Below are 23,925 nucleotides of genomic sequence, written 5' to 3'. Positions count from 1 at the left end.
CAACTTATACTGATGGGTAATGATATCAATAACATTGAGGCTGGAACTTTCAATCGAACTTCAGGACTAAAATATTTGAGCATGCACGGAAACAAGCTACCAAGCCTCAGAGCTGGGATGTTTACAGGGTTGGGTAACTTGGAAAACCTGAATCTACAAATGAATGTCATCAATGACATCCAGACTGGAACATTTCATTCAACATCACAACTAAAATTCATAAGGCTATGTTGCAACAAGCTGACAAGGCTCAGATCTAACATGTTTACAGGGTTGGAAAACTTACAGGCTCTTTGTCTAGAATTTAATAACATCAGTAATGTTCAAGCTGGAACGTTCACAGGCCTTGCAAGTCTCTCTGACCTCGATTTGCACAGGAACAACATCAAAGTGTTACCCATTGAAGAGTTATCAAGGATTCAACATATCTCTAATGTTAACATTGGCAACAACCCCTGGAAGTGTGACTGTAGGATGCTTCCCGTTAGGCTACAAATGACTGGGTCTCATTCATTTGAAAATCAGATCACTTGTTCCCAACCTGACAACTTCTATGGGCAAAAGCTTAAAGATATAAATCTGATAGATCTGCTTTTTTGTGATCGCGAAGGACCGAATATTGTGAGATTTGAGAGAAATAAAGAAAACACATCAACACAAGGGGAGAGTTTGGTCTGTGAAGCTTCAGGATTCCCCACGCCAGACATCACAGTCATTCTCCCATCTGGACTGAACAGAAGTGTTGAGTTAGGAGGGAGAATGACTGTGGATGCCAAGAATACTGTCACCATAAATGTGACTGCAGACGCTGCTGGTCTGTACGTCTGCATGGCAGCAAGTCCTGTTGGCTCCACATTTGCCACACTGTCTGTAGACGTCCACCTGCACATGCCCACAACTTTCAATTTTACATCAGAACAGGCAACTTTCCCTCTTTTCTCTTTCAGTAGCACCTCGGGCAAATTACCAGAAAGCAGCAGTTGTGAGGAGTCTGCTCCTGGTTTCTCCCTGCCTGTTCTTGTTGGGTCTGTGTGTAGTGCCATAGCTGGCACTGTCTTCATTGGTACCATCATCCTTGTGATTTGGTCCAAAAGGACGACTAAGAATCCCCCTCCACATACAGACCCCAGCATTGTTTCAAACACCAGCAATGATCAGACAGCATCAGCTTCGTCCCAGGCTATAAGCAAATTGTTGGTCAGAAACCCACAGTATGACACAGGGGCAGCTGTCTCACATGTACAGCACACACATGAACATGTGGGTATCTCACAAACAGGCCCTACAGACTCTAATGATTGCACAACCACAAACAACTGTTACATAGCTACTGTAACAACTAACTAATGGTCAGACAGCATTGAATGAGTCCCAAGTTTATCACAAAATATTTGAAAGTGTTATAAACCATATATATGAGTCCGGAATAGGCTTCTAGGAATAATTTACCGACAATGCTTGAACGTTGAAATAGAGCTTGCCACGATTAACGGTGAATAAAGATAGCCATGCTTGTGACGCCTCACAGAAAAAGGCATCCAGACCATCATGTAACAATGTCTGACTACCAGATGCAGGTGGCACAACAATCCTAACACCCACGCTTAAGATTAACCTGAGCCAACTTTGAAAAGACTATGAGGCAACCATTCTAAAAGATTCCAGCCATGTTTTTGCAACTTGAAAAAAGGTGCACAAATTAAACTTACTTGTAGTATGTTCAAAAAGGGACCATTTATTCAAAAAAGACATACCTTTGAATGCACTGATTGAATCATAATATTCAACCATGATGTTATGTAAGTTCACAAAATGAATTATTCCTAGTCCTGTAGACAAATTATGTATGCTGCTCGAATACAGGGTACACTGCACACTGTTGTACAGAAAAGTCAAAGGTCATCAAAGTTGAACATACTTTGTTCTTTGCTCATTTTTGTTCACATGTACATTTATTTTGTACATGCATCAAATCAAGAAGGCACTTTTATGATGGACAAATGATGAACAAAATATGTGGAATATTTTCTCTGGTAGAAATTGTTGATATCTCATAGAATTGTTATTATTATTATTAATATAGTAGTTCAAGATTTTTTCATTTACATGCCTGCACACTACTATGAAACATTCTGTATGATTTACAATGTTGCACAGCATTGCTTTGACAGCCGAACAAAAATACTAAATTGGCAACAAAAAGGACTTAGTCTACTTTGTCTTAGTAGCAGATATGTTTTCATATATAATTGTATGGTACATGTAAGTTTGATTCTCCATGACATTATAATTATTTTCAAATATTTTATGACACATTGTCAGAAGGATTCCATTTCCAGGAGTTGAAGACACTAGTCTTGATTATGCTGAGTTGTGTTGATTATTGGTGAAAATAAGAGACATTTCTTTATTTTGTTGTGACATATACTCATTTATATGGTGATGACTGTGATGTTATAATTTCTATTAGGCCATAGCTGGTAACTAAACATTTTGATGTTATAATTTCTATCAACTCATAGCTCAGGTAACTACAAATTTTGTAACACACAGCACGTAAAATATCTTGAAGTGCTTCTTGATCTCTAATACTTTATTGCAATTTGCTACCATGACTGCTGAGCATGTGCGTGCACTTGAAAGCTTTGTCAGTAGTAATTTAAGTAAGTAAGCTACCAGTAGTGTGGCTTTTACTTATTGTTCAGGATGTATTTACAGTGAAGGTTTATATATCAACCGCAATGGATAGAACCTAACAACACCAGAGGCAAAAATGTACATTCATCTTCCTTCTAATTTTTAGGTTGTGACTGTAAGAATGCTTGATATTTTATCATATCAATTCATAGATTCATTTACACACCAGTAAGTATTCATTGTTTTGTTGTTGGACAGATCCATTTCAGTCACTGACAAAAGGCGAATGCTATACATGTATATGAAACGCCTGACCATTTACATTATATTTTACAAAACCTATCCAGTTGAGTAACTTTCATTAAAGGCACCCAGACCATTTTATGAGGCTTAAAACTGGAAATATTCTAGTTGCTGTAATCTTCATGAAATTGGCATTTAACACATTTGCGTGCACATTTCTTATCAAAAGTGCTCAAAAGCAGCACAAAAATAAGCTACATGGTGATCTCTTAATCTAATGCGCCTAGTGTAAATAGACCGATACCATATAGCTCCACCCACCTCCGTCAAAACGTAGACATTCAAAATTAAAACATAAGAATGCAAATATCTGACGGACATGCAGAGACTCTCTCATTGGTCAAACTGATAGATATGATGGACAGTCAGGATCTGTCTATTAGGGCTTGGATTTTCTATCAGTTCTCACCACACAATGGTATGGTATCTTTGCTCCTTTAATGTCGATATGTATTCATGGTTATTGAAACTTACTATGTATATATAGAAATAACTAGAAATTTGAGTTTTTTTAGTCAAGTTTCAAGCCTCATAAAATGCTCTGGATGCCTTTAAGTCAATGCAAATTTTTTTGTGATTCGACTTACTGTACTGATCTGAATCCTGATGCTACCTGCATATTAAGAACAACTAGACAACAAAACTCTATCAAAATGTTGCTTGAACTTTAATGTACTCAATATAGAGAGAGCCAGCCAGAAATACTTGTGGAAGCTTAAGGGAAGAAGAGACTATAAAATATTTGATGTTCATGTAATTGGCAATGGACATGGCTTTGAAATTTTTATCGGTAGCCAAAGTAAGTATTCATTTCAGCACCCAATCATGTAAAATTTTATTCATCACAATAAAAATGTCTTTAAATCCAGATCGGATGAGTGCCACAGTTAACGTCTTCTAAATGATGAGTTGGAAAGAAAGTTGATAACACATCATCAGAACCATGAAAGAATTTATTATTACACACTAGAAATGCAGTGCACGTCATCATACTTCACAAAAGCCTTTTTTTTCTAATTAATCATTTCAAAATTAATTCAAGCGCCAGGAGTCAATCATATTGTAACTAGAGTGTATATCTGAGCAACAGCTACCTTGTAAATTTGTATCATTTGGATACATAACTGTTTCGGTGGATTTCATGGTTTGGAAGGATGTCAAAAGGATATTCATCATCATCATCATCAACAAAACTAGAAATGTCATGTCATCATAGTTATCATGGTTGGATGGACACAAAGTTTACATGTATGTGAGCCTGAGTCAATGGTTTAAACTGCACATGTGCAGCTGGTGGATGCATTGTGGGTAAACAAGTCACGTCTGGACATGTATCATGCACGGTCTAGACAAGAGCTGTTTACAAATCACCTAGGACTTCAAATAAGTGTAATTTAAGGTGTAAAGTTGCCTGACGTTACATCTACTAATCACAAATAACTTTTTTTAAAGAAAACATGTAAATGAAGATAAGGTGCTAAACTTTATTATATTTCATATTGTAGAGTGAAATATATCGTTTTTTCTCGGGTTTCTTCTCCTCCTGTCATTTCAGTTAAATTGATTCAACACCATCATTTGTGGGCCAAACAACCTGAAATTTGGCATGTAGGTTAAGAAGACAAACATCCTGAAACGTTTTTTTTTTTCATTTTTATCTAAAACAGGCCTTAAAAACATTTTTATGGAGTTTTTTTTGAGGCATTTTTAGACAAAAGTTATACTTTGGGCTCCTATCCCTTTGTATTACAACCAAATGACCTGAACTTCGGTATCAGGGTGCCTTGAACATATATATATATATATAATATGCCCACAGGACCTGAATTACATGTTTGGTATACACCATCTCAAACTGACTCATTTTGGGGACTTTGGGGCCTATTTTCAGACCAAAAACAGGTCAAAAGTCCTATCCCCGTTCCACGTTCGATCTAATTATAAGGTTAATCTGCCATTGGCCAACGAACAAGTGTTCCATTCGGGTCACGTTGCAGAATTTTTGGATGGTACATTACTTTTTGCAAAATGTCCTTTATTGCATGGGGAGGGAGTGAAATATGCTGTATTTGCCCGCGGGCAAATGACGGCCTTTCTGGTTCTACAGATTGTTTTCTTTCCAAGAAAAGGTTGAAAGTGAATCTCATCATGTAGTCATCAACACAATAATCAGTCAATAAACCTCCTCAACAATTAACAAGCAGACAATCAACTGTTACACAACCAATGGTAATATTACAAATACATATAAGGGGAGGACTCCAGCTGTTTTCACTTACCAATATACAAGTCTTGCCACCAAGAGCACCCAGCTGCAGTTCCTAAACAGCTGTCCTTCACGACTCTTCGGCAAGAAAAGAGATTCTGTCTCACTTGAAAGCAAAACCTGAGCAAGTTTCAAAGGTAAGCCTTCCCTATTGTATCATGATATGAGCACCAAATTCTATAGACTCAATTCCATGTCACCCTGAAGGTTTTCAGATAATATTGCCAATAAGTTTGAACAATCTAAGATAAAAGACCATTTCAGGTTGTTCCAACATTTTGCATCATTTTCCAAATGGTAGATTTGGGTTATTGCCCCCATAAAAGTAGGTGCTAATCACGCTCTATTGTCTGCCTCTGTATATTTCAAGATTTCACGTCTGGACATGTACACTGGTAAATCTTTTGTCTTCAGGTGTCTATGCATGGCACCCAGGGATAATCCCCTATACTTTGCAGGGATGTGTGAATTGCCCTGTTCCCAGCCCGCTGACCCAGTTACACAATGTTTTTAGAATGTTGGAACATGTTCAAACAAATGATGAATCTATGTTGCAACAGTTTAGAAACTAATACAAATAATGCGTTCAATGTTGGAAATTTGTTTAACATGTTGGAACACAGTAGAAAGGCATTGTAGAGGCTAGGTCGAACTTTTCCCTCACTACACACATGGATATTTTCACATCACAACAATGTCATCAAGATTTATTTTGAAGGTTTTTGTAATGTAAACACACTCAGTGATACTTTGCAACAAAATAAACTCACCACATTTTATCTCCGTAACAGTTGTGTCTTCCAATGACCCTTTTTGCTCCTACTCTCACCATGATCGCGAAGATACATTGTACGTTTTGGGCACATTTCTGGATGAATGCCCGGAAATTGGGCCAGCATACAAACATGTCACGAACTTAGCGCATCAGATACATGTACGGGTTGTATTTTCTTAAAGCTGCCGTAATCTTTGCCCAGTAGAAATTCACAGAAATTGATAGCAGTGTTGCTTTACCCACGGGACCAGAAATAGACTAATTCTTAACGCTTAATACATGTAGGTCAATGGGAAAAATTCAAGGGACCGACAGAAAGTGACCAAATGAAATAATCAAGATGGCCACTTATGATGCAAAGTTGACTAATACAGTTTGACTGTACTAGTAGTTTGATTAATGATGAATCCGTTAATTTCCAAACTGTCCCCTCCAATGAATAGATTTGAAATTGATCAGGAGTGGTCATGTTCAGAAAATTAAATCGACTTGACTACCAAACAGATTTTACTTTTTTATGATGAACTTATTGCATTCTGCAATAGCCTAGGGGGAAAATCTGTCAAAATCTGGCAACCCAACTCAACTCTCTAGCCAAATTTGGGCCATTCAGTCTAAAGTTACAAAAAGCCGGATTGATCCCGAATCCAGATCTAGCCAGATCAAAAAGTCAGATTATGAATGATTCATCCAATCTATGCAACGCGTACATGTAGCTATGCGTCGCCATGGACTATTTGGAAAAATCATGTCTGAATTTTAAGCTAGTTGCTAGCATCCTTCACAGACTTCTTGGAGCGGCAGTATTTGTTTTTTGGGAGAGCGCTGATGCGCAACATTTTATGAGATTTTGAGCAATCGGCCTTCTTGCAGGATTCATTTAAAATATTGATTTTAGCAATCAACTCTGGACAATGTTTAAAAAAAATGGCAAGTGAATAATTTTGCATTTGCATTTTCTTGCGATACATTTGTCATTTGAAGCATAGCGTGCGTAGTCCAGTGGTTAGCGATATAACCTCTGGAACTAGAATCCTTCTTGCAGGATTCATTTAAAACATTGACTTTAGCAACTTTTTAAATCAACTCTGGACAACGTTTTTTAAAAATAGCAAGTGAATCATATTGCATTTGCAGTTTCTAGCGATACATTTGTCATTTGAATGGTACAAGTATCAAGCTGATTGTGAGTATGATAGTTACCTTTGCCAGGCGGGTTATGTTTGGCTTTTATACTACTGTAAGTATGTTGTACTTTAGCAGCATAACTCAAGAAGCTATGGCCACGCCAATTTTTTTTGTTGCTTCTCGGAACAGCCTGTCCTGATTTTCCGATTTTGAAAAAAAAAAAAGTTGCTATTCCCATTCACAAATTTTTACTCCCAATTTTACTATTTGTTCAGTTGTAAAACTCAATAGCCACTAAAATAGATTATAAAGGCCTGCACATACCTAAAAAGTGTGGTCACATTGATCTTAAGTTGTAATTTTTCATTTATTAAAACTATATCTCAATATCGATCTATATATTACATGGCAAAAGGTAATTTTGTTACTAAAGTTATAGTACAAGATCAAAGAAAGGGGTGCATTACATTAAAACAAGCCATACAAAGCTGAAACTAAAATAATCCTCTTATTCTTTTATTCTTTATGTTATGTTAACCCTTATCTTCACCCCAGACTATTTGCAAAAAAAAATTTATTCATTTTTTTTTTGCCCTGTCAATCCATTTTTTTTCTGTAAAAATCTGAGAATCAACAAATAAAATTGGTGTGGCCTATGGATGGATTGCCATGAAAGTTGCAATTGGTACATGGTCTGATTAGATCTTAAGCCCCCTTGCAGCTTTCTTTGGTACTGCAGCAGTACTTACTGTTTTGATATCTCGTGTTCTATACAAGCTATGGTCCCGATTTGTGGGTGATAGATAAATCTTGAACTCGGGAAGATAAGCCTGGGTCATTTACAGACTTTGAGACAGGAAGGTATGAATGAATTTTCATGATTTTGACCTTTAGGCAAGTTTGATGAAAACCAATGTAATGGTAATGTTAATTATGCACACTAGTACATTTCATTATATCTGTCATCAATCTTGTGCTTCTGCAGAGAGTGCAGCATGGATAAAACACAAGCAGGGATGCTGGTATTTCTTCTGGTCATCCTGAAGGTGTCTGGACCAACAGAAGCTCCCTGCAGCTGTTCTGCACCTGCTCCTTACTGCAGCTGTAACAGTCTGAACCTGACTAATGTGCCACAAAACCCACACACACATATCAGTTCCCTGTCTTTGAAAGATAATCTGATCACAACTTTAGATCAGTCTGATTTTGCAAAGTACAAAATTTTGCAAGAACTATATCTGCAAAGCAATCGTATCATCACAATCAATGACCACTCATTCAATACCTTGTCACAATTGATCATGTTAGTTCTTGACAGCAACTTACTAACAAACCTTAAACCTAACATGTTTGCAGGGTTAGGAAATTTGCACACTCTTTGTCTATCAGGAAATGACATCAGTGATATTCAGGGGGGGACTTTTAACACAACATCAAAACTGAAATCCTTGTACCTGCACAACAACAAGCTAACAAACCTCAGATCTGACATGTTTACAGGGTTAGGAAATTTGAGAGTAGTTATAATGGGGGGTAATGGCATCAAGGACATACAGGCTGGAACTTTCAAGCCAACTTCAGAACTAAAAGATTTGGGCATGCACGGAAACAAGCTACCAAGCCTCAGAGCTGGGATGTTTACAGGGTTGGGTAACTTGGAAAACCTGAATCTACAAATGAGTGTCATCAATGACATCCAGACTGGAACATTTAATTCAACACCACAACTAAAATCCTTGAGGCTATGTTGCAACAAGCTGACAAGGCTCAGATCTAACATGTTCACAGGGTTGGGAAACTTACAGGTTCTTGGTCTAGAATTTAATAACATCAGTGATGTTCAGGCTGGAACATTCACAGGCCTTGCAAGTCTCTCTAAACTTGATTTGCAGAGCAACAAAATCAAAGTGTTACCCATTGAAGAGTTACTAAGGATTCAACATATCTCTAATGTTAACATTGGCAACAACCCCTGGAAGTGTGACTGTAGGATGCTTCCCGTTAGGCTACAAATGACTGGGTCTCATTCATTTGAAAACCAGATCACTTGTTCCCAACCTGAGAACTTCTATGGGCAAAAGCTTAAAGATATAAATCTTATAGATCTGCTATATTGTGATCATGAAGAACCGGACATTGTGAGATTTGAGAGAAACAAAGAAAACACACAAGGGGAGAGTTTGGTCTGTGAAGCTTCAGGATTCCCCACACCAGACATCACAGTCATTCTCCCATCTGGACTGAACAAAAGTGTTGAGTCAGGAGGGAGAGTGACTGTGGATGCCAAGAATACTGTCACCATAAATGTGACTGCAGATGCTGCTGGTCTGTACGTCTGCATGGCAGCAAGTCCTGTTGGCTCCACATTTGCCACACTATCTGTAGACGTCCACCTGCACATGCCCACAACTTTCCCACTTTCCTCTTTCAGCAGCACCTTGGGCAAACCAGAAAGCGGCAGTTGTGAGGAATCTGCTCCTGGTTTCTCCCTGCCTGTTATTGTTGCGTCCCTGTGTAGTGCCATAGCTGGCACTGTCCTCATTGGTACCATCATCCTTGTGATTTGGTCCAAAAGGAGAACCAGGAATCTCCCAAACACCACAAACAACACCACAAACAACACATCACATGTGACTAGCCATGATCAGACAGCATTGGCTTCATCCAAGGCTATAAGCAAATCGTTGGTCAGAAACCCACAGTATGACACAGGGGCAGCTGTCTCACAGCACACACATAAAGATGTGGGTATCTCACAAACAGGCCCTACAGACTCTAATGATAGCACAACCACAAACAACACAGCAGCTACTGTGACAACCAGCCATGATCAGGCAGCATTGAATGAGTCCCAGGTTTTCACCAAATCTTTGATAAACCCACAATATGAGTCCAGACCAGCTGTGGCTATGTCACCAACAGGCTCAACAGGCTCAGAGTCTGATGGTTACACAGCCACAAGTACAGCAAACACTACTGTGACAACTCGCCATGATCAGACAGCATTGGTCGAATCCCAAGTTATCACCAAATCCTTGATAAACCCGCAATATGAGTCCAGGCCAACTGTGGATATGTCCCAAACAGGCCCTACAGTTACCGACCCTAATGTTTTCCCAACCACAAACACCACAGCTAATAGTACTGTGACAACCAGGTTGACGAGATCAGGTGCTTATCAGCCTAAAAGTAAATCCTCAGGCAGAAACCCACGCTACGACTCCAGTGCGGCTGTCTCTGATCAGTGCCATTATCTGTATAACAAAGATGGGGGTACATCACCAAGGACCTAAGATCTACAGGGATGTTAGTCTAAAGCTACCTGATAGAAACAAGGACTCTGAAGCATTTTACCAACAGAAGCGTTAGCCTCCCAGTGATACCTCCTCAATCCCCCCTCCCCTGGAAGAGACAGTTTCTAGACTTGAATACGTAGGCTCAAATTAAAACACAAAATAAACTGGGTGAGCCCCCTCTATTTTAGGCAATGCAATAAAAACAAGATCTATAGTGGTGTAGGTATAAGGCAACCTAATAAAAACGTTGACTTTGAAGTACCCAACAGAAATGCTAACCTCCCGGTGATACCTCCTCACTTCCTCGTCCTGTAAAGAGGACATGTAAGAACAAACCAACAGATACAGGTTCCAAGACGATTAAATTAACCAGGAGTGAGCCAGCTTTCAAAAAGATTATGAAGCAGCCATCCTTAAGATTTCCAACCATGTTTTTTCAGCTTAAAATCTAATACAGTGTGTAGTGTACACAACTTACTTCACTGTGGTCATAAAGGAAAATGTTAATGTACAATACTTAACAATAAGTAATATTATGAAAAACTGCTAAATGATGCTGGTACAAGAGAAAAATGAAGAACTAATCTTTATGCACTGTTGTAATCAGATCAGTCGGGTCTCTTGAAGCTCACAAAATAACTTCCTAGTCCTTTAGTATGCCACTGGGATACAGAACTTGCAGTGGAAAAGTCAATGATGATTTTGAACATGAACTTTGTTCTTTGCTTAATTTTGTTCACATGCACATAGTTTCAAATAAAGAACTTAGCACTTTTATGATGGACGGATGATGGACAAAGAATGTGGAATATTTCCTCTGGTAGAATTTGTTGATATCTTGCAGAAGACAAAAAGCAATCTTACTGAATGTGTTATAGTTCAATTTAGGATGATATTGTTGTCTTCTAATGAAATGTACTGTATGATATCAAACATCATTGCTTTGAAAAAACCAAAAAAATAGTAACAAAGACTATGTCCACTTAGCAGCAAATGATAAGCTACCATATATCATAATTTTGTACTCATGATTCAATATACACTTAACTAATACTTGTACTGTAATATGTAGATTCTCTATAACATTATCTTCAAAACATGTTACGACACGGATTAGAATTCAATTTTCTGTTAATGTCTTTATCTTACACTTGATGAAGGACAATTGATACATTACCATTTTGACTATTAATCTGCTATGCTATCTATAAGATTACTAGTATCATCATTATTGATGTTGTTGTGAATAAAATGTAGTAATATGGTGCTTTCTGTTAGTATTAGTGATCAGCATCAAGGGCAGGGATGTTGGTTATTCCTTAGTGTCAATGATCAGTACCAAGAACAGGAATGGTGGTCATTCCTTTAGTGTTAGTGATCAGTACCAAGGACAGGCATTTTGGTTATTCCTTTGTGTTAGTGTTCAGTACCAAGTTCAGGAATGTTGGTTATCCTTTAGAGTTAATGATCAGCACCAAGGACAGGAATGTTGGTTATCCTTTAGTGTCAGTGATCAGTACCAAGGACAGGAATGTTGGTTATCCCTTAGTGTTAGTGATCAGTACCAAGAACAGGAAGGTTGGTTATCCTTTAGTGTCAGTGATCAGTACCAAGAACAGGAATGTTGGTTATCTCTTAGTGTAAGTGATCAGTACCAAGGAAAAGAATGTTGGTTATGCCTTAGTGTCAGTAACCAGTACCAAGGACAGGAATGTTGGTTATTCCTTTAATGTCATTGATCAGTACCAAGGACAGGGATCATGGTTATCCCTTAGTGTCAGTGACCAGTACCAAGGACAGGGATCATGGTTATCCCTTAGTGTTAGTGATCAGTACCAAAGACAAGAATGTTGGTTATGCCTTAGTGTCAGTGATCAGTACCAAGGACAAGAATTTTGGTTATGCCTTAGTGTCAGTGACCAGTACCAAGGACAGAGATCATGGTTATCCCTTAGTGTTAGTGTTCAGTACCAAGTTCAGGAATGTTGGTTATCCTTTAGAGTTAATGATCAGCACCAAGGACAGGAATGTTGGTTATCCTTTAGTGTCAGTGATCAGTACCAAGGACAGGAATGTTGGTTATCCCTTAATGTTAGTGATCAGTACCAAGGACAGGAATGTTGGTTATCCCTTAGTGTTAGTGATCAGTACCAAGGACAGTGATGTTGGTTATCCCTTAATGTCAGTGATCAGTACCAAGGACAGGGATCAGGGCTATCCTTTAGTGTCAGTGATCAGTACCAACGACAGGGATGTTGGTTATCCCTTAGTGTTAGTGATCAGTACCAAGGACAGGAGTGTTGGTCATCCCTTAGTGTCAGTGATCAGTACCAAGGACAATAATGTTGGTTATCCCTTAGTGTCAGTGATCAGTACCAAGGATAAGAATGTTGGTTATTCTTTAGCATTAATGATTGGTACCTAGGAAAAGGATACATATACACACTAATGTATATTGTGATGTAATGTTATATTGTTCTCTACTTACACCAATGTGTAACATATAGCACCTTAAAGTGTTTCTTTATCTCCATTCATTGGAATCTACCACCATAACTGCTAACTATATACTTGAAAACTTTTCCCAGTAGTAATCCATGCAAGTAAGTAAGTTATCAGTAGTGTTGTTTCCACTTATTGTTCAATTACCTACAATAAATGATTATGTATTAACCACAATGAATGGGATCTAACAACAGCAGGAGAGAAATTTGTTGTGAATACTTAACATTAAGTCAGTTATGGGTTGTATAACTTGATTGACTTTCTGTACTGATTGTCTCGATGCTACATGTGGATGTATAATTTAATTAGAATACAGTATATCAAAACTTTGTATGGAGACCAAGAAATAACAGTTACTGTGGCTAAGAAAACAATATCTAAACAAGACTTGATGTTCGTGTTATTGGCAGTGAACATGGCTATGAAATACTTAAATACAGTACAGTAGAATTCATTTCAGCACGCTTGTAAAGTTTTATTTAACACAATAAAAACTTTTGAAAATCCACCTAGGCTCACAGTGTATTAGTATCATAGTTAATGCGTTCTATATCATGATAAGTTGTAAAGAAAGTTCAAAGATGTATCATCATACTGAATCATAGTTCATAAAAACATTTTCTTTTTCAGAACTTCAGTTCAAGCTACTAGTACAGGAGTCAATTGTATCTTACCTGCTGAATTGAAATTCAGGGCCTACACATAATTGCAACGTTCAATTCGTAGCTTGCAAATTTATTGTCATTTGAATACAATTATGCCTGTCTATTTGTTTGTCTGTCTGTTTGTTTGTTTGTTTGTTTGTTTTGCATAACCAGTGTACATGTACATTTAGTCATAACACACCAGTTTTGCAAATGATTTAGTGTAAGCTCTGCAAGACCGGGCTGTAAGATGGCGGCCACCACACATACCAACGGATCCAACAAAGGTTTTGCTACGCAAACCGGTTACAATTAAGGGGGCGTGTCTCAAATTAGTTTGGGACGTTCTCTGACAAGACCAAGCGAAGTGGCACAGCGAAATTTTATAGTTTGAAATACAGTTTTCTACTGCACAACTTGTATCTTTGTATTTCCCCATTAAACTTTTGTAAAATGCATCATGCTCCAGGAATATACCAGCGCTCAGCGAGCGTCGTCTGCTCTAACCACGTTTCTTTCTCCTCGTGGTTTTACATGAATATAGAAGTACTTAAGACTTGAACTGCTTACTTTTTCACGGCTTCTACAGATCCAGGAATGGCCACGCCTCCACCAGCGCCACTATCGTACAAAACCCCAGAAATGTCCAGCAAAACGCCCTGAATGTCGGAACAACTGTCGTACCAACTTGTTACGCGCCGATTTGAGGCACAAGACATGGTCACGTAAAAACTCAATAGTCCTCGAACGAAAGGCCAAATCATGCATATAAATGTGTCCTCGTAATGTCAAGACGTTCCTCAAGCCCCTGCAATAAAGCGGGGTATCTAAGCTTCTCCAAGAAGCAAGATTTCTCGAGTTAAAGATGACACATTTTCCAAGGTTTTCCCTATGGTTTAAGTATTACACTCCGGACCAAGAACGCACCATATGGGGGTTTCGCGGCATGCGGTTTGAGGGCGACACTCCACTGTTTCCGGGTCACACTCAGCGTGACGGCAGAATACTGGCAAGGCAAAGCAAAAGAAATGTTTCGTGTTGATTCTGATGAAAGTTGACTGTGTTCGGGCGGGAAGCGCGCAAGGAGGCGGCCCACTGTAGTACACGTTTTAAAGTAACGTTAACGATGGCATTGTATATAATGTTCAGGCACACTTTCTAGTTATACTGTTAAAATTTTTGGCTTTTATACCCTCCGAATTATAACTGAAAACCGTTCCATGGACAAGATTGCATTATCAAACGGGTTATACCCGCCAACTTAAGACAGGTTTGATACTGTTCTTTAGCAAAACTTCGTAAGTGTTCTATAACATACTTAAAATACTTTTCCGTTTCACGTCTGTGCCTATATGGGTGTACACACGCCCTTCAGAAGGCAAGGTTAAAATTGGGTATGACCCAATTCTAAAATGAAAACTTTTCGTTTGACACCTGTGCCTATATGGGTATACACACGCCCTTGAGAAAGCAAGGTTGAAATTGGGTCAATGGAATGACCCAATTCTAAAAGGAAAACTTTCCGCCCTACGTCCGTGCCTATATGGGTGTAAACACGCCCTTGAGAAGGCGAGGTTGATATTGGGTCAATGGAATATTTAATGACCCAATTCTAAAAGGAAAACTTTCCGTCCTACGTCCGTGCCTACATTGTTGTACACACGACCTTGAGAAAGCAAGGTTGAAATTGGGTCAATGAAATGACCCAATTCTAAAAGGAAAACTTTTTCGTCCTACGTCCGTGCCTACATGGGTGTAACGTTACACGAGCCCTTGAGAAGGCGAGGTTGATATTGGGTCAATGGAATGACCCAATTCTGAAATGAAAACTTTTCCGTTTGACGTCCGTGCCTATATGGGTGTACAAATGACCTTGAGAAGCCAAGGTTGAAATTGGGTCAATGGAATGACCCAATTCTAAAAGGAAAACTATTCTGTTTGACGTCCGTACCTATATGGGTGTACACACGCCCTTGACAAAGCAAGGTTGAAAATTGGGTCAATGAAATTACCTAATTCTAAAAGGAAAACTTTCCGCCCTACGTCCGTGCCTATATGGGTGTACACACGCCCTTGAGAAGGCGAGGTTGATATTGGGTCAATGGAATAATTAATGACCCAATTCTAAAAGGAAAACTTTCCGTCCTACGTCCGTGCCTACATTGTTGTACACACGACCTTGAGAAAGCAAGGTTGAAATTGGGTCGATGGAATGACCCAATTCTAAAATGAAAACTTTTACGTTTGACGCTCGTGCCTATATGGGTGAACACACGCCCTTGAGAATGAAGGTTGAAAATTGGGTCAATGAAATGACCCAATTCTAAAATGAAAACTATTCTGTTTTACGTCCGTGCCTATATGGATATACACACGCCCTTGAGAAGCCAAGGTTGAAATTGGGTCAATGGAAAGACCCAATTCTAAAATAAAGTACTTTTCCGTTTGACGTCCGTGCCTATATTGGAGTACAGATGCCCTTGAGAAGCCAAGGTTGGCATTGGGTCAATGGAAAGACCCAATTCTAAAATAAAGTACTTTTCCGTTTGACGTCCGTGCCTATATTGGAGTACAGATGCCCTTGAGAAGCCAAGGTTGACATTGGGTCAATGGAATGACCCAATTCTATAATCAAAGACTTTTCCGTTTGACGTCCGTGCCTATATGGGAGTACACACGACCTTGAGAAGCCAAGGTTGAAATTGGGTCAATGGAATGACCCAATTCTAAAATGAAAACTTTTCCGTTTGACGTCCGTGCCTATATGGGAGTACACACGGCCCTGAGAAGCCAAGGTTGAAATTGGGTCAATGGAATGACCCAATTCTAAAATGAAAACTTTTCCGTTTGACGTCCGTGCCTATATGGGAGTACACACGGCCCTGAGAAGCCAAGGTTGAAATTGGGTCAATGGAATGACCCAATTCTAAAATGAAAACTTTTACTTTGACGCCCGTGCCTATATGGGTGTACATACGCCCTTAAGCCGGCGTCAATATTCATGCGAGCGTCGGCCGAATTCGTAGATCGCCCAAAGCTCGCCGAATTTCAAAATCGCCCGAGCATATTTGGATCAATTTGATTTCTTAAAATCGACCGAAGCCCGCATAATCGACAGAACGTCGGCCGTCCTTCGGCCGAAAGTACCCATTTGGAGCTCACCGAAACGTCGGCCGAGCTCAATTCTTGATTTGTGACGGGGGTTTAAGAAGGCAAGGTTGACATTGCGTCAATAGAACGAGGGCATTGTATATAATGTTCTAACACACTTTCTAGTTTACACTGTTTTCAGCTCTTATACCCTGAAAATCATAGCTAAGAGCGTTCCTTAAGAACGTTTAGAATTGCATTATTAAGCGGGTTCTATCCGCTAACTTAAGACGGGAAACTCTTGTTTGGAAAAGTTTGTAAGTTCTATTCCATACGTGTGAGTTTTCATTGTTAGGAACTTACGGTCGTACACTATAAGGACGGAATGTTTTTTGCACTCTTAGTGGCTTTTGTGTAATTTATACCCATATAACCTACTTTCCAAGCAGAGGTCGTGGGGGAAGATTGACTTTTTTTATCATATGCCTCGTTGGTTATACACCCACTTAGGACGGACAATTCTTTTATGTCCGGACTGTGGCGATCCTTTGAAGCGGTTTCAACTTTGCACTCTTAAGGGATTGTTTCTATATACTGGTCCAATTTCAACCTTGCATTCTAAAGGGCGTGTTCATACCCCTATAGGCACGGACGTAGGACGGAAAAGTTTTCATTTTAGAATTGGGTCATTCCATTGACCCAATTTCAACCTTGCCTTCTCAAGGGCGTGTGTACACCAATATAAGCACGGACGTCAAACGGAAAGTCTTTTATTTAAGAATTGGGTCATTTCATTGACCCAATTTCAACCTTGCCCTCTCAAGGGCGTGTGTACACCAACATAGGCACGGACGTAGGACGGAAAAGTTTTCATTATAGAATTGGGTCATTCCATTGACCCAATATCAACCTTGCCTTCTCAAGGGCGTGTGTACACCAACATAGGTACGGACGTCAAACGGAAAAGTTTTCATTTTAGAATTGGGTCATTCCATTGACCCAATGTCAACCTTGGCTTCTCAAGGGCGTGTGTACACCCATATAGGTACGGACGTCAAACGGAAAAGTTTTCATTTTAGGATTGGGTCATTCCATTGACCCAATGTCAACCTTGCCTTCTCAAGGGCGTGTGTGCACTCATATAGGCACGGACGTAGGACGGAAAAGTTTAAGTTTTAGAGTTGGGTCATTCCAGTGACTCAATTTTAACCTTGCCTTCTCAAGGGCGTGTGTACACCAACATAGGCACGGCGTAGGACAGAAAAGTCTTTGATTATAGAATGGGTCATTCCATTGACCCAATGTCAACCTTGGCTTCTCAAGGGCGTGTGTACACCAACATAGGCACGGCGTAGGACAGAAAAGTCTTTGATTATAGAATTGGGTCATTCCATGGACCCAATTTCAACTTTGGCTTCTCAATGTCGTGTGTACACCCATATAGGTACGGACGTCAAACGGAATGTTTTCATTTTAGAATTGGGTCATTCCATTGACCCAATTTCAACCTTGCCCTCTCAAGGGCGTGTGTACACCAACATAGGCACGGACGTAGGACGGAAAAGTTTTCATTATAGAATTTTGGGTCATTCCATTGACCCAATGTCAACCTTGCCTTTTCAAGGGCGTGTGTACACTCATATAGGCACGGACGTCGAACGGAAAAAGTCTTTCATTATGGAATATTGGGTCATTCCATTGACCCAATTTCAACCTTGCCCTCTCAAGGGCGTGTGTACACCAACATAGGCACGGACGTAGGACGGAAAAGTTTTCATTATAGAATTGGGTCATTCCATTGACCCAATATCAACCTTGCCTTCTCAAGGGCGTGTGTACACCAACATAGGCACGGACGTCAAACGGAAAAGTTTTCATTTTAGAATTGGGTCATTCCATTGACCCAATGTCAACCTTGGCTTCTCAAGGGCGTGTGTACACCCATATAGGTACGGACGTCAAACGGAAAAGTTTTCATTTTAGGATTGGGTCATTCCATTGACCCAATGTCAACCTTGCCTTCTCAAGGGCGTGTGTGCACTCATATAGGCACGGACGTAGGACGGAAAAGTTTAAGTTTTAGAGTTGGGTCATTACAGTGACTCAATTTTAACCTTGCCTTCTCAAGGGCGTGTGTACACCAACATAGGCACGGCGTAGGACAGAAAAGTCTTTGATTATAGAATGGGTCATTCCATTGACCCAATGTCAACCTTGGCTTCTCAAGGGCGTGTGTACACCAACATAGGCACGGCGTAGGACAGAAAAGTCTTTGATTATAGAATTGGGTCATTCCATGGACCCAATTTCAACTTTGGCTTCTCAATGTCGTGTGTACACCCATATAGGTACGGACGTCAAACGGAATGTTTTCATTTTAGAATTGGGTCATTCCATTGACCCAATTTCAACCTTGCCCTCTCAAGGGCGTGTGTACACCAACATAGGCACGGACGTAGGACGGAAAAGTTTTCATTTTAGAATTGGGTCATTCCATTGACCCAATTTCAACCTTGCCTTCTCAAGGGCGTGTGTACACCAATATAAGCACGGACGTCAAACGGAAAGTCTTTTATTTAAGAATTGGGTCATTTCATTGACCCAATTTCAACCTTGCCCTCTCAAGGGCGTGTGTACACCAACATAGGCACGGACGTAGGACGGAAAAGTTTTCATTATAGAATTGGGTCATTCCATTGACCCAATATCAACCTTGCCTTCTCAAGGGCGTGTGTACACCAACATAGGCACGGACGTCAAACGGAAAAGTTTTCATTTTAGAATTGGGTCATTCCATTGACCCAATGTCAACCTTGTCTTCTCAAGGGCGTGTGTACACCCATATAGGTACGGACGTCAAACGGAAAAGTTTTCATTTTAGGATTGGGTCATTCCATTGACCCAATGTCAACCTTGCCTTCTCAAGGGCGTGTGTGCACTCATATAGGCACGGACGTAGGACGGAAAAGTTTAAGTTTTAGAGTTGGGTCATTCCATTGACTCAATTTCAACCTTGCCTTCTCAAGGGCGTGTGTACACCAACATAGGCACGGCGTAGGACAGAAAAGTCTTTGATTATAGAATGGGTCATTCCATTGACCCAATGTCAACCTTGGCTTCTCAAGGGCGTGTGTACACCAACATAGGCACGGCGTAGGACAGAAAAGTCTTTATTTATAGAATGGGGTAATTCCATTGACCCAATTTCAACTTTGGCTTCTCAATGTCGTGTGTACACCCATATAGGTACGGACGTCAAACGGAATGTTTTCATTTTAGAATTGGGTCATTCCATTGACCCAATTTCAACCTTGCCCTCTCAAGGGCGTGTGTACACCAACATAGGCACGGACGTAGGACGGAAAAGTTTTCATTATAGAATTTTGGGTCATTCCATTGACCCAATGTCAACCTTGCCTTTTCAAGGGCGTGTGTACACTCATATAGGCACGGACGTCGAACGGAAAAAGTTTTCATTATGGAATATTGGGTCATTCCATTGACCCAATGTCAACCTTGCCTTTTCAAGGCCGTGTGTACACCCATATAGGCACGGACGTAGGACGGAAAAGTTTTTATTATAGAATTGGGTCATTCCATTGACCCAATTTCAACCTTGGCTTCTCAGGGGCGTGTGTACACCCATATAGACACGGACGTCAAACGGAAAAGTACTTCATTTTAGAATTGGGTCATTCCATTGACCCAATTTCAACCTTGTCTTCTCAAGGGCGTGTGTACACCCATATAGGCACGGATGTCAATCGGAAAAGTTTTTATTTTAGAATTGGGTCATTCCATTGACCCAATTTCAACCTTGGCTTGTCAAGGGCGTGTGTACACCCATATAGACACGGACGTCAAACGGAGAAGTACTTCATTTTAGAATTGGGTCATTCCATTGACCCAATTTCAAACTTGGCTTCTCAAGGGCGTATGTACACCAACATAAGCACGGCGTAGGACAGAAAAGTCTTTGATTTTAGAATTGGGTCATTCCATGGACCCAATTTCAACTTTGGCTTCTCAATGTAGTGTGTACACCCATATAGGTACGGACGTCAAACGGAATGTTTTCATTTTAGAATTGGGTCATTCTATTGACCCAATTTCAACCTTGCCCTCTCAAGGGCGTGTGTACACCAACATAGGCACGGACGTAGGACGGAAAAGTTTTCATTATAGAATTGGGTCATTCTATTGACCCAATGTCAACCTTGCCTTTTCAAGGGCGTGTGTACACCCATAAAGGCACGGACGTCAAACGGAAAAGTTTTCCTTTTTTTGAATTGGGTCATTCCATTGACCCAATGTCAACCTTGCCTTCTCAGGGGCGTGCGTACACTCATATAGGCACGGACGTAGGACGGAAAAGTTTTGATTTAAGAATTGGGTAATTCCATTGACCCAATTTCAACCTTGGCTTCTCAAGGGCGTGTGTACACCCATATAGGTACGGACGTCAAACGGAGAAGTACTTCATTTTAGAATTGGGTCATTCCATAGACCCAATTTCAACCTTGCTTTCTCAAGGGCGTGTGTACACCCATATAGGCACGGACGTCAAACGGAAAATTCTTTCATTTTAGAATTGGGTCTGCTTTCATGAAGGTTGCCTCCAGAGTGCCGAAGCCACCGTCTTCTTTGGGCTTCTCCAACTTTTCCCGGAACTCAGCCCTCTTAGTATGTCTCAACTGCTTCTGAGCATATACAGCAAGCTGTAACCGCAGCGAGCACAGACACTTTTGGTGACGTATGCCCGGTAGGTGTCGTCTGTTCCGTACTGGGCGCCCAGTAAGGATCAGTAAGGAGCCGGTTAATTTGCACTGCATGACAAATTCTAAAATAAGAAAAGTATTTTAACATATCTTTGGATAGAACGTGAAGATTGACCACACTTCCGCGTTCGGTCGCAAGCCCTTCTGCTACGACCCGGAAGTAAATTACGCCTGATAATGCTGAAACGGTAGCACGGAAACCCCCATGCAGTGCGAAATCTACAACAGAATTTAACACAAGAAGGCTCATTTGGGGCCAACTTTGAGGGTGCAAGTCTCGTTCGAAAATTATATTTGGATCTCCAAGTGTATCGCAGGAGCTTGGACAGCTTCTTGACATTACGGGGACACATTTATATGCATGATTTGGCCTTTCGTGCGAGATCTATTGAGCTTTTACGCGACCATGTCTTGTGCCTCAAATCGGCGCGTAACAAACTACCAGAGGAAGCCATCTTGGATGGGCAAAGGTCAGTAGGCTATCACACTCAGTAATGAGGGGTATTAGTTTGTAATATTTTTTCCACATCTTGTCACTAGTAAATCTGATGTAGTATGGTGTCATCACAAAAATCAGATAAGATTATATTTATATTATTACTCTGCTATCTTGATCTTTTCTTATATCACATATCACTAAAGTGCATATTAAAGCCGGCAACCCATGTTTAAGTGGTATGTTCCTACGCGCCGGTGGAGGAATGCAAAGTCCTGTTCCGCGCTACTTTATGTCACAGTGTCAGCTTCTTGTCGTCAAGACAGTTAACGTTGGACTATCAAGACTGTGTGCAGGTAAGGAACCCATGTGTGGAGTACTCAAGACAGTCATGTGTATATATAAATGTATCTAGTACGGAATCCATGTGTGCATGCTTTTGAATACAGTAGAGTTCAACTCTCCAAGCAGCTGAGGATGGGTTCCGGCATGTTTGTGACGTTTGGCGTTTTTGTCGGGCTTTCTACTTGGTCTTTTTTTTCCCCACAAATCCGATAGAGACAAAATAAAAAAAGGCAAAGTAGAAAGCCCGACAAAAACGCCTAAAAACACGTCAAAAACCTGCCGGAACCCATCCTATGCTGTAGATAGTGTTACTTTTACCAGAGCTCGGAAAAGACTGTAAGCTGACTCAAAACAGGTGTAACAGTTGGGATCAACCTCCACTAACTGACCAGTCTAACCGGTCCGGACCTTTTAGCCTAGTGGTTAGCGCGTTGAATTCCCAAGCCGTGTGGATCGGGATCGGCGTGACTTCGAATCCCGGGAGCGGCGTACTCGCCCCTTTGGGTTTAAATTACACAGGCATAAAACTTATCTATTGTTATTTGGTGGCTAAAGGGGCTGACTGAAGGACTTTTGTTCACGGATGTTGTAAGTCCTGTTCAACCGCTTGTTAAACCTTGATGCGAACTTGGTTGTCAGCCCTTGGCATCTACATAGAAACAAATTGTTTATGAACAACACGTACGGGGGAAGTCTGTTTAAGCCGTTAAATACTGTAAATGCATTTAAGTGTGTGGGGATTTAATTCTGCTGTTTCACAGTCAGTAGCGTTGTATTATGCTTCATGACAGGTAACATGTCCCCGTGGCGCAAGCGGTAACGCAACCCCGCTGCTTTGTCATCTGGATCAAATACCATGGATCTTAGGGCCCGAGTTTGGGGTCGACTCCAGCTCGGACATGTTGTAAGGGATTGCATTCGTCATTTCGGATGGTGACGTAAAGCCGGCAGCCCCGTGTATGAGGGATCTTCAGGCATTAGCCTCAAGCGTCAAACCTCTGCATGTAAAAGAACCCAACACACTTGTAGAGAAGAGTAGAGTAGGGGTGACCCGGTGTGCTTGGCCAAAAACGCGAGCCGTAGCTAAGCCGCATTGCACTACCACTAGCTACTTGAAAAAGCATCATGCTTCACCTCAAATGAGGATGCTTGAAACAAAACAAAAAACAAAAAAAAAGGTTACTGTGCCTCCTTGGTTTCATCAAAGAGGTTACAGTATGTACTCCTTGGTTTCATCGACTACGCAATGACCAAAGAACGTTTCTGTCTTAGTGTGTGCATCTGTCTGTCTGTCTGCATGTGCATGTGTGTATTTCCAGCACCTAGAGTACAAGTCTACTAGTAGCAAAATGATTGACGTTAAACAAGACAACAACAGATTTCTGTGTGTTTGTGTGACTGTAATTGTTTCTGTGTGAGTGTACATTTGTATATGTGTGCATGTGTGTGTCTCACTGTCTGTATAATGTCTGTGTGTGTGTCTGTGTTTTTTTGTGTGCTTATGTCTATCTGTGTGTTTCTTTGAATCCCAACACATATGCATGACTTTTGTGTACAGTGCAGCACTGCCATATTACTGGTATATCCTCAGTGGCAGTGCTGCTATATCTGTGTTGGACTGTAATGTACAGTAGAATCCGCTTAACTGCACCACGCATTTGTCAGCGTTTTTGGTGCAATTATCCGGCTGGTGCAATTATGCGAAATGCCCAGCTGGACCGT

General features: G+C 40.5%; 1 protein-coding gene across 3 annotated transcripts in view; it reads right to left on the bottom strand.

Moving 5' to 3' along the window:
- The window catches only part of LOC136431157 (phospholysine phosphohistidine inorganic pyrophosphate phosphatase-like), a 31,312-nt gene extending 9,425 nt beyond the window's left edge, over positions 1–21,887 (bottom strand). The window contains exons 1-2 of one of the 3 annotated variants that reach the window (XM_066422432.1): positions 21,863–21,887; positions 14,125–14,243 (exon numbers count right to left, since the gene is read on the bottom strand). In XM_066422432.1, coding sequence (XP_066278529.1) covers positions 14,125–14,243; positions 21,863–21,877 — 134 coding nt within the window. In that variant the 5' untranslated portion in view covers positions 21,878–21,887. Of the gene's footprint in view, positions 1–14,124; positions 14,543–21,862 lie in introns of those variants that run through there. The other 2 variants (XM_066422431.1, XM_066422430.1) reach the window with 2 other exon arrangements.
- Positions 21,888–23,925: the final 2,038 nt, after the last annotated feature.

The sequence above is a fragment of the Branchiostoma lanceolatum genome, chromosome 3 (assembly GCF_035083965.1).
Source record: "Branchiostoma lanceolatum isolate klBraLanc5 chromosome 3, klBraLanc5.hap2, whole genome shotgun sequence".
NCBI classification, from domain to species: domain Eukaryota; kingdom Metazoa; phylum Chordata; class Leptocardii; order Amphioxiformes; family Branchiostomatidae; genus Branchiostoma; species Branchiostoma lanceolatum.
The sequence above is the reverse complement of the archived record's forward strand: the minus strand, read 5'-3'. Positions and strand labels throughout refer to the sequence as shown.